This window comes from Epinephelus fuscoguttatus, linkage group LG7, assembly GCF_011397635.1.
Source record: "Epinephelus fuscoguttatus linkage group LG7, E.fuscoguttatus.final_Chr_v1".
NCBI classification, from domain to species: Eukaryota; Metazoa; Chordata; class Actinopteri; order Perciformes; family Serranidae; genus Epinephelus; species Epinephelus fuscoguttatus.
The window spans coordinates 23,318,681-23,335,441 of record NC_064758.1 but is presented as its reverse complement, the minus strand read 5'-3'; the positions used below and the strand labels follow the sequence as shown (position 1 = coordinate 23,335,441).

At 40.2% G+C, this 16,761-nt stretch overlaps 2 protein-coding genes across 6 annotated transcripts in view; one reads left to right on the top strand and one right to left on the bottom strand.

The window, feature by feature from the left end:
* The first annotated feature begins 61 nt into the window (after positions 1-61).
* ribc1 (RIB43A domain with coiled-coils 1) lies at positions 62-6,148 on the top strand. Its single transcript, XM_049581893.1, has 8 exons — positions 62-310; positions 1,719-1,937; positions 2,067-2,284; positions 2,385-2,499; positions 2,776-2,894; positions 3,505-3,741; positions 4,513-4,679; positions 5,473-6,148. Exons 2-8 carry the CDS (start codon positions 1,739-1,741, stop codon positions 5,552-5,554), a joined length of 1,137 nt encoding a protein of 378 aa, XP_049437850.1. The 5' UTR covers positions 62-310; positions 1,719-1,738; the 3' UTR covers positions 5,555-6,148.
* Positions 6,149-6,169: 21 nt separating this feature from the next.
* The window catches only part of l1cama (L1 cell adhesion molecule, paralog a), a 51,641-nt gene continuing 41,049 nt past the window's right edge, over positions 6,170-16,761 (bottom strand). For all 5 annotated transcript variants that reach the window (XM_049581891.1, XM_049581888.1, XM_049581892.1 and 2 more), the window contains 12 exons: positions 16,564-16,761; positions 15,840-15,910; positions 15,516-15,741; positions 15,289-15,404; positions 14,458-14,674; positions 14,007-14,129; positions 13,558-13,734; positions 13,333-13,446; positions 13,045-13,194; positions 12,493-12,624; positions 10,847-10,919; positions 6,170-8,692 (listed from right to left, as the gene is read on the bottom strand). In XM_049581891.1, the coding sequence (XP_049437848.1) occupies positions 8,431-8,692; positions 10,847-10,919; positions 12,493-12,624; positions 13,045-13,194; positions 13,333-13,446; positions 13,558-13,734; positions 14,007-14,129; positions 14,458-14,674; positions 15,289-15,404; positions 15,516-15,741; positions 15,840-15,910; positions 16,564-16,761 (1,859 nt within the window). In that variant the 3' untranslated portion in view covers positions 6,170-8,430. The remainder of the gene's footprint in view (positions 8,693-10,846; positions 10,920-12,492; positions 12,625-13,044; positions 13,195-13,332; positions 13,447-13,557; positions 13,735-14,006; positions 14,130-14,457; positions 14,675-15,288; positions 15,405-15,515; positions 15,742-15,839; positions 15,911-16,563) is intronic.

The following is a 16,761-nucleotide window of genomic DNA, read 5'->3' as shown; positions in this document are numbered from 1 at the left end:
TTCAATGAATTTCGGTTTGTGCCCCGTATTCCACCACGAACCATAAAGTAGATATATAAATTACACAATATATTGTGTTAATTTAATAGAGCCTTAATGTTTAGCACAAATGAATCACTCAGTTTAGTGATTTATGTCAAAAAAGCACACAGACTGCAGCGGTAAACTGAGATGACCACGAGTTACCATGGTTACCAAGGGCATCTAAACACAACAGGAACCGACCAGCGACACAACTTCTTTCACTGAGGTGCTACTTTGGTCTAAAGACCTAAATTGAAATAATTTGGCCAGATCTGTAACGTCAGAGGTAAGTGATACTTTAGATCTGTGGTCACTGTACAATTGATTAAAAAAAGAAACTTGCACAGGCCTAAAAGTATTGGTTTTATGTTTTCAGGTCAGGGCATGCTCAAATCTGACTCAAGATAATGCGCTTGCAGGGTAGTGCCAGGCAATTTATGTATTTTTTTTTAACGATATGGAGATATGAGACTAGATGTTGTCTTAGATTTTGGAAATCATAATATTGTGTTTATTGTACTATAAGTGTTTTCCTGGTTATAAAGGTTGTGACTTTTCTTATTTTCATTTTGACCCTCACTGGACCAACAAATACTTCCACCATACATAACCTTTTTATTTATTTATTAATTTATTAAGTCACTCAAATGTTGGTATCAGAGCCAATACAACAAGCAAACAGCAGGGAGGGAAAAGCTGACAATGACTTTTGTTTTTGCAGTTTCTGGTGTAATTTTTGCAGTGGTGGAATGTAACTAAGTACATTTAATCAAGTAACGTTACTAACTTATACTTAAGTATAAATTTGAGGTACATGTAGTTTATGTGAGTCTACTCTTTTCATGTCACTTAATACTTCTACTCCACTAGGCCTACATTTCAGAGTGAAATATTGTACTTTGTACTTCACTATATTTAGCTGAAATTTATTTAGTTGCTTTACAAACTAATATTTTTGCATAAAAAAACAAGAAGCGTCAATAAAATATGATCAATTAGCCGCTTGACAAAAAAATAATTGGCATTTTAATTGGCAACTATTTGTGATAAACATTTGGGTTATTCTCTAATTTATTTTTTTATTTTAAGGTTTTGGGGTGGGGTTTTTATGCATTGTGTACCTTTAGTTTTAATACTTTGAGATAATACATGTTCCTGATTATACTTAATTTTACCTAAGCACTTTGAAGTACTTTTACTTTTACGTATAACAGAGTGTTTTCACAGTTAGTACTTTTATTCAAGGATGTGAATACTTCCTCCACCACTGAATTTTGGTGATTTTTAAAGAGGCCTTTCAAACTACTTTGGGGTTCAGAAGGTGTGTAATATAAATACAAAATAAAACCATTTAAAGTTGCATTTCACTCTTGTAAGGCAAAATAAAAACCTTAAGTCCCTCTCTATGTGCTAGTTTACATATTATTTGAAGTGCCTCCCTTGTATTGCACATAAATAACGAACAGTCCTTAAAGTGGTATAATTTTCTGAACTTATCAGGCTGTTTAAGCTGTTCTATTATTTGCCTTAACCCACTTACTCATTACATCCACATTGCTCATGATTATTGATAAAACATTTGGTCAAAAATATCATGATATTTGATTTTCTTCTAACACAGTAATTTCTTTTCAGTAAGGATATCAGCCACAATAATCAGTGCTGTAATGCTGTGTCTCCTCTCCTCTCTCTAGGCTTATTAGAAACTGAGAAAATGTACAAAGCAGATTTGCCTGTGGACCAGTCCATAGAAAAGGCTGTGGAGAGGCGGAGGTCTGCAGAAACAGCACGTAAAGCTCGGATCTATAATACCCGGCTTCGTGTGCTGGGCCTCGACCTTGATGCTCTCAATAAACAGGTCCAGGAGAAAAAACATCAGCAAAACACAGAGCTGCAATGGGAAAAAGCTTTTGGTAAACCATGAGCATGTTGGGCATTATTCACCTATCAATACTGAGTCCCCTATAATAATGTCTCATGAAATCACCTTTCGCCTCTAATGAGCAATGATCAAAGGCGTCTGTATTTTCATTGCATTGCAGATAAGCTCAGAGAGCGTCATGATGAAATCCTGCTGCAGCAAGACATTGATGAAAGAGAGAAGCGAGCAGCTTTGCACACTGACCTGACCCAGTATTGGGCCACTCAACAGCGTGTAGAGGACTCACGCGATGCTGATCTCAATTGCGGCCTGAAGGGGGCATTCAGGTTCACCATTCCAGAGGGTGAGCTGGGCCCTGCCAGTATGACAATCTTCCAGGTGGGTGCTTGGTGTGCGTCAAAGACCAGTGGAACAAAATCCAGCGAATGGTTAAATAAATGATCCTGCCTTAAGCACTGTGCCATTGATTCATGTACAGGGAGAGGACACTGGAGAGGAGCAGAGGAGGAGAGAACAAATGAAAAAGACAGACAGAGATCTGCAAGCACAGAAGGAAGACAATGAGAGGAGGCGCATGAGAGACAAGCACAGAGGTGAAAAGAGACATGTGCACACCGTGATCACTGATGAGCTAACGTGCAGTACGCCATAGCCTCTGTAAATCACACACATGCTTCATGCTTTCCTGCACAAACAATCACACACTCCTACGCGCAGCTCTTATTGCCAGGTGGCATTGATGGATGCTCATCCCAGAGCGTATGAGTGTGTCATTGAAGAGCTTTGCACAATGGGTAATGGCTAATGCAGGTGTGAAAAACACACAGTAGGTGATTTACAACTTGCCTGTGTGTGTGTGTGTGTCACAGAGAGTCTCATGAGCAAAGAGCTTGTGCATCAGGACCTTAAGGGGGTTCAGCTACATGCACTAGAGGAGGAGTGTCGGAAAGCTACCCGCATGGCACTCGACAACTACAATCGAGCTCTGGTAAAGTACACGCATGTGCACACACACACAGATGGACACACAGATGCACACACACGCCACCCGCTGATGTGGATGCTCAAAGCAAAATCCACTGGGGTTTTGAGTCCTGACATGGTGTTCTCAGGTGGGGTTTAGAAATTAAAATAGCTAATTGAAAATGTTAAGTGATGCGTGCACACACTTGCTGCAGGAAGGCGGCCATCATATTAGTTGGTACCGAGCAACATGGATGGTTAAACTGCTCTGATGTATGCGTGGGCCCTGTCTGTTTTCAAAAGCCCCCATTTAGCTCTCCCCTCATTTGCCTGAGCGCACTCGGTTGAATCCTCCATGGGGAGGCATCATTATGAATCCTTCAGGTCATGGTATTTTCCATGACTATTATGTGGTTTCTCTAATAACCACTCACATGCACGATGCACAAGCAAATACAACTGACTGAGTGGCTCTCTCAGGAGGACGTTCCCCATATGGCTGAGTCTATGTTAGAAGTAACCACATATTAGAGGTTTGGTTTTGTGAAACTGCTGCTACTCTAACCATCGAGGGAATGATCAATCGACTTGCCCTGGATCAGTGGTAAGGCCTCACCATGCCATGCTCCCCACAGGCTGCAGAGCAGGCAGAGAAACTGAAGGAGCAGCACAGGAGAGAAGAAAGGGAGAATCTTGAGGAGATGCTGCACACGGCGACATCCGACATGATGACAGAGTGTGCAGAGGCAGCGGAGAGAGAGGTGGAAAGGGGGAGGCCAACACGGGTTCTGATAGACAGATGGAAGGGGATGAGCGCTGAGCAGCTGAGCGCCATCCAAAGGGAGAGAGAAGAACAGCGTCTTGAGAGACAGGTACTGGAGTCACTTTAAAATAAAATACTACTCTAACCGGGCACCGTGAATAGTTCATGGTCAAGTTGCATCTTACTCTTTTCCAAGCTCCTCCTCTGTTCCATATTTCAGCAAAATTCCTTAAAAACTTTGGTTCTTGACCTTTTTAGCTCATGACCCTTTAAAGATAAAACACAGATGTATGATAAATTTAAGGAAAGGAAAGTTGTCCACAAACCCACAAACCATTCAGTGACCCTTTATGCCCCGTAGGGATCTAATTCATTTTATTTCTAAAGGTCTAAAGGTTATGACCAAAGAGGTGTGAATCCTTGTGAGAAAAGTATTTTTTTTAGCTGCCACCAGCTGTGTTATAGCTCGCTTTGACATTTGGTCCACAGAAATTTCCCTGCCCTTTGGTAGTCGCAGTTTTTGCCCTCAGAGGCTGAAATTTGACATGGAGGTTGCAGCTGTTGTGAATTCATGCTTGTTAAAAAGTAAAAATACATTTTAGAGGCCTGAAGCCATAAAATCATCCAGTGCTTCAAAAAGAAGAATCTAAGACTAAAAATAAACTTAATTTTGTGTGGCAAAGATACTTATTTTTCTGCTTTCTGATCCTATTAACTATCTTGGATCCCCTCAGATGTATCTCGCAGCCCTTTGGTTAGTCCTAACCTCCAAGTTGGGAACCACTCTATCATAAGAAAGCATAAGATAAAATCTCAGTATCCAACATAACAGTTGTACTTAGGTTTAGCATTTACAACATTGATCTCTTGACATCTTCAGAGGCAACGTGATGCTGAGAAGATTCGGGACACAGCTCGGGAACTCCAGCTACTGAAGCTGTCCAGAGAAGCAGAGGAGGAGGAGAGGAGAGCAGAAAAGCTGAGGAGAGAGAAGAGGATTCAGACAGATCATTTCAACATGCAGCTGGCCAGAGAGCAGCAGGCACAGTGAGCACTGCACACACATACGTACACTCCTCAGGCTGTAGTCAGCAAATGTATTTTGGGTGTAGGTGATTAAGCACTCCAATGTAGACTTAAGATTTAAAGGAATATTTCACCCCCCAAAATAATCATTTGTATATCAGTCACTCACCTGTGTTGCGTTGAATTCCTGAAGAAAACTTTTTTTCTCACATGCCTCCAAAGTGAACGAAGAATCCAAAAACTGAGAAAACGTGTCAAGAATTGAAGAAAAGGGGGCCGTGTGTCACAACAACAAATCTAAATCAAAAGATCTGGTTACAAACTCTCACTCCACTCATATAGTATAATCCAATTCTGATTCATCCAGTCATATGCTCAGTACTTTCCAAACATACACCCCTTTCTAATGGGGGCCTAAACTGAAACTTGAAGTTATCTAAGCCAGACTCCCCTCACAAAAGCAGTAATTTTATCTTGCTGAACACAGGAGCTGCTGGCCTATCATTGCCTTGAATGGCAGTTTGTTTGTGTTTATGTGTGATTCTGAACTAACCCTTTAAAACTCCAAAGTCACACAATAATAACACAAACAAAGTGTGACTTGCATTCATCAAGAATCTTCCCCGTTTTTGGATTCTTCGTTCACCAAAGGCGTGTGAGACAAACTACTTTTTTCTTTTTTGTAAATTCAACATAATACAAGGTGAGAAATGAACATACAAATGGTCATTTGAGGGCGTGAGCATTCCTTTAAATGACTATTTTTGGAAACAGTTACTCACTGTGTGTTTATGTGTGTTTCTGTGTGCCCCAGTCAGGAGTACCTAAACAAGAAGCTGTACACCAACAAACCCACCAAGGACTACTTCTATCAATTCAACACCGGCTCCCGCTGACAACCACACAATGTACACAGGCTGTGACAATGTGCAAATTAAATCTATTGATTGTTATACTCACACTCACTGTGAATCGAATCGTGATCGATCAATACTTGCTGCTTATTCTGAAGAGACACATATGCATTGATTTTATTGGCAGATACTGATGACAAAGAAGGGACCCTTGTTTTGGTACAGATTGTTCCACGTATTTTATTTTTCAGTCATAAATCCGGTTACAGTGGTAGATTCATAATGCAGTTACAGTTATAGTGGCCACCCAACTCCTGTCGTTCACCCATGACACATATAGATACCATCAGTTCCATTGTGCACCCCACACAGCACAAAGAGGCACATCTGCACCCCGGCAGTGACACACACACTCCCTGCCCCTCCTTCCTCTCCTATTTACTCTCACCCCTCCCCTTCCTCTCAGCCATTGTTGTTTAAAATCTGCCTGCTTTTTTATTGAGTTCTGAAGAAGCTTTTCTAAATGAACCAATTCACTTTTTTTTGTTTTTATCTTTTAAATATTAAAAAAAGGGGGAAAACAACAGCAAAAAGCAAAGATCAACATCCTCAGCTTTCCCCTCGACACATGAAAAGCAAAGAGTGAGTGGCAGTCGAGTGAGTATCTGTGTGTGTACACTCATTCCTCATTCAAAGCTAACATTTGCCCCGAACACTGACAAACACAGATGTTTAGCAGCAGATAGTCAAGTTAGTATATTGGCATATTTTGTGTCATTCATCGCTCCTGTATGAAAATAGATTTTTTTTTTTAAAAGCTTTATTTGTCCTGAGTGTGTCTGTGTAACTGACAACAGGGAGTTTACACACACCTCCTTCAGTGTCACCAGCCAGTTTAGACATCCCGTATATTTTACCTCAGGGACTGTCAGGTGGTGTTTGGCCAGTGTCAAGCTTTTATTTGAATAAGGAGAACTGAGGCAGCAGCGTTGCATATAGGTACTCCCTGTGGTATGCACAAACCGGCTCTGCCTCTCATAACTGCATCAGACAAAAACTCCACAGATATTCACTGCGCTGCAATGCATTGCAAGATGGTGATGGGCATGAACGCAATCTTAGCTTTCGTTGTAATGGAACTACGACTAACACTAAATGACACTAATGTATATTTTTTTGATTTTCAGATTTTGAAAATGTTCGCAAACATCTACAGAACAATATGGATTTTTTTTCCTTTTTAATTTTTTCATTTCAACTATAAACTTTTTTTTTTTTTTTTTTGCTAAAACAGCCAAATCTCACTGCAATCATTTGTCAAAAGTGGGAAGGTTGAATTTATAGCAATAGTACAAAGAAGAAAAATGACAACTTGCAACACTTTAAAATTAAGTGGTTTCAAACCTGCACATTTTTCACATTTTATATCAAACGTGGTCGGGTTCATTAAAACAATCTTTAGGGGGTTGTATTTACATTCTGTGGAGAAAAAAACTGTTCATCTCATAACCACTCTTACCTCTCCGGTACCTTGTAAGCTCAGGTTTTTATTTAATCAGTAGCATGTAAATACAATGTCTGCCCAGCTCTGCAAAAGAATACATTCTCTGTGTTTGATGTAAATGCCAACTGCTTGCCTTTATTATACATCAACTGGTAATCATTACGCCTGTCTGCAATATCAACTTGCATTAATGAGGGTCTGAAAATAAAACATGAGAGTGTTTGCCCGCAGGAGACTCCACTCTCTGATCTGTAAATATACATAAATACTGCTCCTCAAACAGTTTGCGAAGTATGAGATGGACAGGTATGAAAAGATTTGTTAATTAGAGACAACAATGTTTTAATACAGTGTAGAAAGAGACAAGGACACATACAGAAAGCTACACATAGGTCTCGACGAGAAAAAAAATAATAATTACAATATCATTTCCAATAATGACATTACACTTCTGGTGGGAAGGCGAGAGAGTAATGACATCAATCTGGTGCTCTATGCAGACCCAGCAGGCACAGGAACTTATAAGGAGCATGTACATATCTATAATACTGTATTATGGCTAAATAGATAGATGTAGATGCAGCTATATACACCAGATGCTACTCAGCATGTTCACAGCAAGTTCCCCTTATGCATCCAATGTTATTTATAGTAAGAAACTTGGCTTCACTTAGTTTCAATGATCTCGATCTATGAAATATGTCGATAAAGAAAGTCATGAGTTTTATATAAATAGTGTAAAAACAATATGAAAAAAGTGATGATATAAATAAAAAATGGCAGATAAAAAATAATTCGTATTCAAACACATTTGTAAAAAAAAAAAAAAGTAAAAAATGTCACTGGTAAGTACAATCTGAGACATCAAATGGCGTTAGACGTACAAATGTGCGAAATAATATAAGGCATGATAAATATCTAAGACTTTTCACAGCAGCATGTGCTGTCTGCCTCCCCACGCTAGGCTCTATCATCATCATCCTCTTTCAACGCACTACTCTGCATCTCTATAGGACCATACCTACAATCCCTCTGATATTTCTACCTGTACAGCATTCTGTCTTTATCTTTCTATAGAGTCGTCTGTGGAGATAAAGAAAGAGAAGAACTGGAGAGAATGAATGTTAGTCATTAAGATATGTTGTAAACTACACAGATAAAAAGAGGGTAAAGGGGGTCAAAAGACATCTTCAGGTCAGTCAAACTTGTATCACACTGTCCACTACTTTGGACACTCCTTTGGTCAAGACAGTCCAGTCAATCAGATGACTGCCGGGAGCATCTGAATAGTCAATACATTGATTGTATATTAGTCGTTAAACTACGGATCAGCAGGTCAGTAGGGAACAGGAGCGTATGGGCACATATGTGTTGACATGTTTTGGTCTGATGGCCCCCGATGGATGTGTGGGGGTTAATCGAGGATGGTGACTGAGTTGGGCATGCCGTTGGTGGCTGGGGAGACGGTGGTGGGGTTCAGCGGAGAGATGTCTGGCAGGCCGTGCAGCACCTCTGGACCCTCGCTGGGCCGACTGAACTGGCTGACCAGAGACTCGTCCATGTTGAGCTCGGTGGTTATGGCACTGCTGCCATTGAAGTCCAGGTTGTCCTCGCTGCACAGCTTGCTCTCCTCGCCCAGGGACGGCTGGCTGGCCGTGCGCTTTTCCTCTAGGTCACTACAATACGTGAGAACACAGAGGAGGTCAAAGCAAGACACCATAACGCATGTAAAGAATGTAATCTGATTACATATTTAAGCAGCAAGCGGTAACACTTTATAATAACCATCATTAATAAATGGTAAATTGAACTCATTTTACTGTTAACAAACAATGAAAAGATATGTTTACTAATTATTAGTAATGCTATAATTTGCTATTTCAACAGTTTATTGTTGCAAACATTATAATATTTTATTTACAATATTAAATATTTATTAATAATTACTAAATGATTGGTAAACCTTTAAGAAACTGTTTGAGAAACATATATTAACATTACAAGGATAGACTAGATATTTGTAACACTTTGTTAATGGTTTGTAAACCGTCTATAAACATTATTTGGACACTCTATAAAGTTACAACTGATGATTATGATGCAATTTTGGAGAAAGATAATTAATTGTTGAGTCTCATTTCCAGGTCATTAAATACAGTTTGGACCAACTGTCAACCCAAAGCATTGCTCAGAACAAGACTCAACAACTGTCAATATCCAGAGTTGTATATTTCACCTTTAAATGGTTAATAAAGACAGTGTAGTGTACCAACAAACAGTATTTGGGTGGCCATTGTAAATTTTCGTTTCCAACACTTAACAATTGCTTAATAAATGGTTTATTAATCAATTCTAAACATTTTTAAATAGCCTTTATAGAGTTAGAGTTGCTAAACTGTGCCTCAAAAGTACCCCTACCCCAACATTTTAAATATTATATCATTAATTTATTTTAAAATAAATGTGTCTGAATTGTTGTGTTGACTTTGTTATAATTCCATTGTTCTCATTGTGTATATCTCTGGTGCATGTTTGCATTGACAACCTGTTTAGAAATGTGTTCAACATGATGGAAGACGCAACTCTGTTTTCTGTACACAAATATAGATCACCAATAAAAGATTTAACGAGGCTAAATTAATATTGCATTAGTTGCAATTTTATAATAGCCATGCAAATAATGTTTCTGGATGATTTAAAAAAAAAAACAATTAACCATTAACAAATGTCATTTCATTGTTAAAAGTAAAATACTGATTAATTTAAGTTTAATTAACTACCAATGTACCATTCATTAATGGAGGTGATTCTAAAGTTCTACCCTGCAACCTTTTTTGAAAAAAAAAAACAAAACAAAAACCCACCATCATGCAAATATATCTTAAAAAAACTGCAACAATTAGTCGATTAATTAATTAGTTGATAATCGACTAATTTTTTAAAGGTCTAGTGTGTAGGATTTAGTGGAATTTAGTGGTGAGGTTGCAAATTACAATCCACTGAAACTGCCTGACGCGAAAACATAAGTGGACCCTGTCTAGACCCAGTGTTTAATGTGTTTGTTCTGAGCTACTGGAGAAACAACATGGTGGACTCTGTGAAAGAGGACCGGCTCTGGATCTAGATATAAATGGTCCGTTCTAAGGTAATGAAATTTCAAAAACACGATTCTTATGTTCAGGTGATAAACTAACGAAAACATAGTTATAAATATCATATTCCACATCTGCCAATATATCTTCCCTAACGATACACACTGGACCTTTAAGTAATTTTTCAGGACAAAATGACATACATTTTATAGCTCCAGGCTCTAAAATAAGAGGTGTCCATTTTTTTAATTATCTTACATTATAGTAAATTAAATATTATTGGGTTTTAGATAACAAGATCTTTGTTGAAGTCACCATGGGCTCTATGATATTGTGATGGGCATTTTAACTGCTTTCTAATGTTTTACAGATCACATTACTAATATTGAAAATAATCAGCAGAATTCTTCATAAGGAAAATCATTGTTAGTTTCAGCCTTTATGCAACATGATACATTACTCTAAGATTATATGACGTGCAGGGAAGTCAGTAGGTAAGCAAAGCATTGGCAGGGAATATTAAGTAGGTTTGGGATATCACATCACAGCATACCTTTCTAGAGATCTGCATAGCAGGGGCAGGCATTAGGGAGAAGAGGGACAGTGAAAGGAACACAAAGGGTTAGGAGAAGCAAACAGTGCTGAGGGAATCAGGGCTGCATGAAGAGTGAGAATTCAAATGATCTACAGTATAGAAACATGATGTAACACCCAAGGAGATGTATTCAGATGACCAACCTGTACTCTCCAAAAGTCTCATCCTTCATAGGCCGTGCTTCTGAGTCCATCGGACCCTCTTCTTTATCTTTCACTGAGGAGGAGGAGATTATTGGATTTTATTATCAGTACAATCTCAACCATGTTTCTCTCTAAGCCACTGTCTCAGACATCGATAATGACATTCTGTCACACAACAAGATAACACCCAGTGAAAAAAAGACGTCTGTGTCTGTGGAGAACAAAGACCGGGACAATCTGTAGGCAGCATCTGTTTATTTATGTGGTTTAAAGTTTGATGTTTGAATTAATTTCTCATCTGAGTTTCAGTGTAATAGATACCCCTCTGAAAATTATAAAACTCCAAAGAATTTAAATAATTAATCATTCAGAAGTATAATGCCAGTGGGTACGATTGGATTTATTATTCAATTAGTCCTTGCTTTTAGCACAGACAATTAAGCCTTCTTTAAAAGGAGCCAGCCACTTGTTTCTCCCTTGTGTGAGGACGGATGAAAGGCTGGTGGTTTTCTCTGCCCAGTCAGACAGTGGCCTCTTGGTTACAGTTACTCTTGTGGTTTGTGATTATTATTTCACAGTCCCTTTCAGGGCAGAGCCTCTTACTGCCACAGTAAGGAAGTGCAGGCTTAGAGGTCTGTTTCACTACGTGTTTGATGTGAAGGCTGTGAGGGAAAAGGTTGTCCATGTGAGAGCTGGTCAATTATTTGGAGTTGGTGACAGTATGGATCATACAGACAGCTGTTTGGGGAGAATTTTTTAAACATGGCGCATCTTATCTCATCTTATTTTAGTGTCCTCTTTCCAGTAAGAATAATCTTGTTTACTGTGGTGCATTCTCGTAACTGCTGGGCTTCTTCTTGTACTGCAGTGTTATTTTCATTGTCAGACAGCTTTATGGCTCCAGACTGTCCGGTGTCACCCACAAAGCTTACGTAGACTGTGACACAGCAGTTATTTGACATTGTTTTACTTTGAAAGGCTTAGAAGTAGGAATGAATATAATACATTCTTTAAAAAAAGTCCCCAATCATTTTCCTTCTAAAGGTCCCAACACACCAAGCCGATTGTCGAACGTCTGTCAAGCATCTGTCACCCTAGTTTTTGCGGTGTGTCCTGCATTAGTTGGCCCTTGTTGGCTTTTATAGTCGATTCAGCATGTTGAATGAGAACGGAAGTGAGGAAAGCAAACAACTAAAGTCAAGAGGGCGTGAATCGAAACGTGTTATGTTGGCAGTTAAGATTATTTTTTTAGCCATTTACCTGTTTAGCAGAAATGGTTTGTTAACTTCTGAGGCTGAAAAATAAAGCCTCTGTGCAAGTGCCAAAAACTGCAGTTCATCAAATGGCCACTTGAGGCTGGCTTCAAAACAGAGGAACTCGCCATAGAAACCCATCTTAAACTGACAGCCTGGTATAAAAATGGTTTTGGTCTATGTAATTAATTTCAACACAACTGTATGGGGGGGATTTTTGTTTTTAATAATTCACACATACACACGTTTACATTTTATTGGGGCCAAAGTTACACATATTTAATGGGATGCTTGAGTGATTTGATGATTTGAAGCTTGGTGTTGGTTTGGTGCGTCTGAACAGTTTAAAATACTAATGATAGCTCAACACTCATCATGGTGAGCTGCACTTGCCTGAGTATTTTCCTCCTTTACTCCTCTTTATGAAGCAGAGGATGAGCAGGGTCAGCAGCAGCAGCACAATGGCGCTCACAACACCGATAAACCAGCCCTGCGTTGCAAAGCCTTGCTGCACCTCCTTCACTTCTTCAGTGGGAAAAGGAGAAGGAGATGGGAAGAAGAAAGTTTTTTTTTGTAATGGGGAAACAGGATGAAAGTACACGAGGAGCGGAGAGGATGAAACAGGTAGGAGAAACAAGATAAAAGAGGGAGAAGAATCTGGAGTGAGAAAGACAGAGTATTATACATGCTGACAGGGTGGCATTGCACTCGGGAACCAAAGAATACAGCACAATACGCCAAACAAACACAAGTAATGGATCATTTCATACGGCTAACCAAGCTCTCTTGTCACACGAGTCTCTGAAAGCACTTCACAGGCAGCGGAGAGAACTGTAAGACACTCTCTGTAGGATCAGGCTTTATATTTAGATGTGGGAAGCCCAGAGGAGAGAGCAGAGAGGATGAAAGAAAACAGGATGAATGGAAGCAGAGTGTGCACAGTACCTGTTCCTTCTGTCACGATGTCAGTCTCCCAGAAGGTGGTGTTGCTGTAGGTGAAGCGTAGACGATAATGAGAGCCAGGAGTCAGGCCCTGGAGGCGGTAGAAAGACTGAGAGGAGTTCACCTTCTCCGTTTTCTTCCATTTACTGCCATCTGCAGAGACATGAAATAAACCTTGATTTCCTTTTCATCGTTTAGGATTGTGAAACTATTCCCAAGATGGACTAATGGCTTTAAAACAGTGAATATAACAAGGTTTTCCTCGTGCACTTATTAGTGTAGATGTTATACCGTTTTTTTTGATGTAGTGGATCTGGAAGCTAACATTCCTGTGTCTCTTCTTGGCCACCCAGCTCAGGTTAACTGCGTTTTCCCCCGCAGACAGGCTGATGTTGTCAGGAGGCACTGCAAGACATTCACACAGAGGAATCAAAGTCTCAAACTAGAACAATCCTGTTGTGGTTCTGTTTGTGTCACATCTGTGATGGCGAGGAACACGGTAAATCAGCTTTGTACCTCCATCCAGCATGGTGGCGCCCTCCCTCATGATGGGCTCTCCGTCGCCTGCAGCAGTGCGCCCCCTCAAGAAGAAGCGATAGTGGCTGTGGCGGTCCAGGCCCTTCAGGGTGAGGTGGGTGGCTGTGTGGTCGTCTATTGTCTCTACCTGCATGGGGCTGTCATCACTCTCCACAACTGACCGAAGCACAGCAGAAAAAACATTCAATCACAATTTGATCTTCAACACATCGTTACGGGTGACACATTGACTGACTGATGAGCATCATTAGGAGGCTACGCTTTGATATTTTCCCTGTGTTATTGATTTAGCCTTAAATGTATTGAGTAGTGTCATTCATAACACTGATGTTTTTACTTAAGTCTTTGAATCAGTCAGAGAAGCACTTATTCAGTTTATGTTCCTGATGTTGGTTATCATGTGGGATAAGGGTGTAAATCATGCTCACTTTGTTGGTACTGCAGCAGATATCCAATGAGCATTCCATTGGGCTGGCCTGGAGGTGTCCAGTGGAGGGTCATTTCTGTCTCTGATGGGCTGTCCAGCATCAGGGACATAGGAGGACCAGGAACTAACAGCAACACAAGCAGGCCTCATCAAAATGCACTTGCCCTTAAAAGGAAATATTAAACTATTTCCATCTACTGTCACCTATTTTCCCCCAACAACTGCCTGCTCAAAATCCCTGCATTAATTTCACCTTCCTTCACTGTGCTCCACCCTCTCAATCTTTGGCTGCCAGTATCATTTCCTCTGTTGTAATCCACCACCCTTTCTCCCATCTTGCTCCATCTTTGTCTTTCCCCGTCTGTAATTAAACCTCTTCACACACTTTATCAATCACTTCCCATCTTTTCAGCCTTGTTGCCCCCGATTTTTCTTCTTTTTCTCAGTCTCACCTCCTTCATGAGTATTGAAGGACAGCGCCTCAGAGGGGGGTCCCTCTCCCTTGCTGTTGAATACCGTGACGGTCAGGTCGTAGCGGGAGTATGGTCTGAGACCACTGATCACCTTCTTCTCCTCACTGGCCCCAGTCTCCACCACCACAGTGGTCTCCGGCTCCTTGGACCTCCGGCCTCGGTGGTGGCCCCTGGAGCCCTTTCTGGTCAAGTAGACCTGGAGACACAAAATGGTCATAATGAAATGATGTAAGACAAAACCATGGGTTATTTCCTGAGCTACATTTGAAATTTTGGAATTAACTCATATCATATCAAGAGGCATTTTCTTATGACATTAAAGGTACACTCTGCAGGATTGTCAGTCACTTTTTGTAAACACACTCGCCAGCAAAAGTGGAAGTCAAAGCCAACCCCAGATTCACTCTTGTCTGACATTTTGCCTCGCTATATTTGCGTTTTTGCAGCGCTGTCTTTTTTTTTTTTTTTTTTTTTTAGGGAAAATCCTGCACAATATATCTTTAGAACTGGGTTTTCTAGCAGTCTGAAAAAATGAAGTATGGCTCAGATGTTCAATGGATAATGCATCATTGACCTAAAGGAGAAAAAGGGAAGCACTGCAAATAAAGTGCGATGCATTCCGATGGTGAGATTATCTAAAAAAAAAAATTTAAAAAAGGCTTTATTCGTCACAACCTTGAAACTAAACTCCAAAGCCCTTGCCAAGCTTAGATCTGGCTGCCTCCATTGTAAACCCAAAACATGCATTATTCATGAGGACAGGGCCTGAATATGTTAGGCCAAAAAACAGAGCAGATACAGGATCAGTACCTTGTATCCCAGCAGGTGTCCTCTGACCTTCTCTTTGTTTACTGCTGCCCAGCTCACTCTGATGGTAGTGCTGTTTATCAGCACAACACCCACATCCATTGGAGCCTCCAGTGGAACTGAGAGACAATGACAGACAGGAGGGCGATAAGTGAGACAGAATACCAAATAGAAATATTTCCAGGGAAAAACAAGCTGCTGAAAAAACAATTTTTTTAATGATATTTTACCATCTTCTCCGGAGTAGCCAATGACAGGGTCTGGCTCAGGTCCCTCCCCTTTCTCATTGATAGCCTGAACTTTGATCTCAAAGGCAGAAAAGTTGCCAACGCCATCGACCGTGAATGACGGTGTGGTTGTGTAGTTGGTGTGCCAGTTGGGCCCGCTGCCCACCACTCGCCTCCACAGAACCCGGTAGCTGAAGTCAGGTCCATTGAAGTTACGTTTGTCCATTTCCTGCAGTGACAGCAGCAGCAACGAATGATGCACAAGCCCTTTTAAAAAATGCGTTTGATGCTGCTTCAGATATTATTATAATCAGGTAGCAAATGTACCTTCCAGGTGATAACCAGGGTGTTTGGGTCTTTGGACTCACTCCTAACATCTTCAGGATTATTGTCTGGAGCTGTGATTGTAAAAAAAAAAAAGTTTATTGTAGTGTCCACTTTGACAATAAAAACTTGTGGTTTGTACAGACAGGTGAAATGGGAATGGGTCTATGTTGGAGGAAATTTGGAGAACAGCTGGCAGATCATTTCCATATATCTCGGAGCAATATTCAGTCATATTAGCAGGAGGTAACACAGGCAATACAGAACATTTTTGGTGATGTAATTGACTGTTTATTCTCTACAATCTATTTGGAAAATATTGCAGCTATTTTATTGGTACAAGATAAATATCTATGGAAGATATTATTAGCAGCCATCAAGACAGCTGTAACATGAAATTATTACAGACTGAACCTCGAACAAAGACTGACAAGATAGATATTGTGACAAATGTTTAAAGTATGGCGAGAATGATTTGTTGTTGTTTTTTTTTGTTAAATCTATGGGATGATCAATTCTGGCAATATGGGGAAAATGGATTGTGTTTGTGAACTCATTAGATGATAAATGATGTTTAACTGAATGAACTGGCATGTATTTCCATCAGTATAATATTTGTATGAGTGTGTAGGTGACTAGCTGCTTGGTCTATTTTGTTTTTGTTGTATTTCTTTAAAAAAAAGTATAAATAAAAGTAAACTTGTGGTCACAAAACACTGGCTCTGACCTTCAGCAGGTGTGTTGTGAATTTCAGAAGGCTTGCTGGGGCCGCTCTTTCCCACATCATTGATGGCAATGACCCGGAAACGATAGGACATGTAGGGCCACAGAGGGAGGACAGCACGTTCCTTGTTTCCTCCTACTCTCTTCAGCACTTCCCAACCCCTCTCCTTCAAACCTTGATCTTCAAACTCAACCACATACT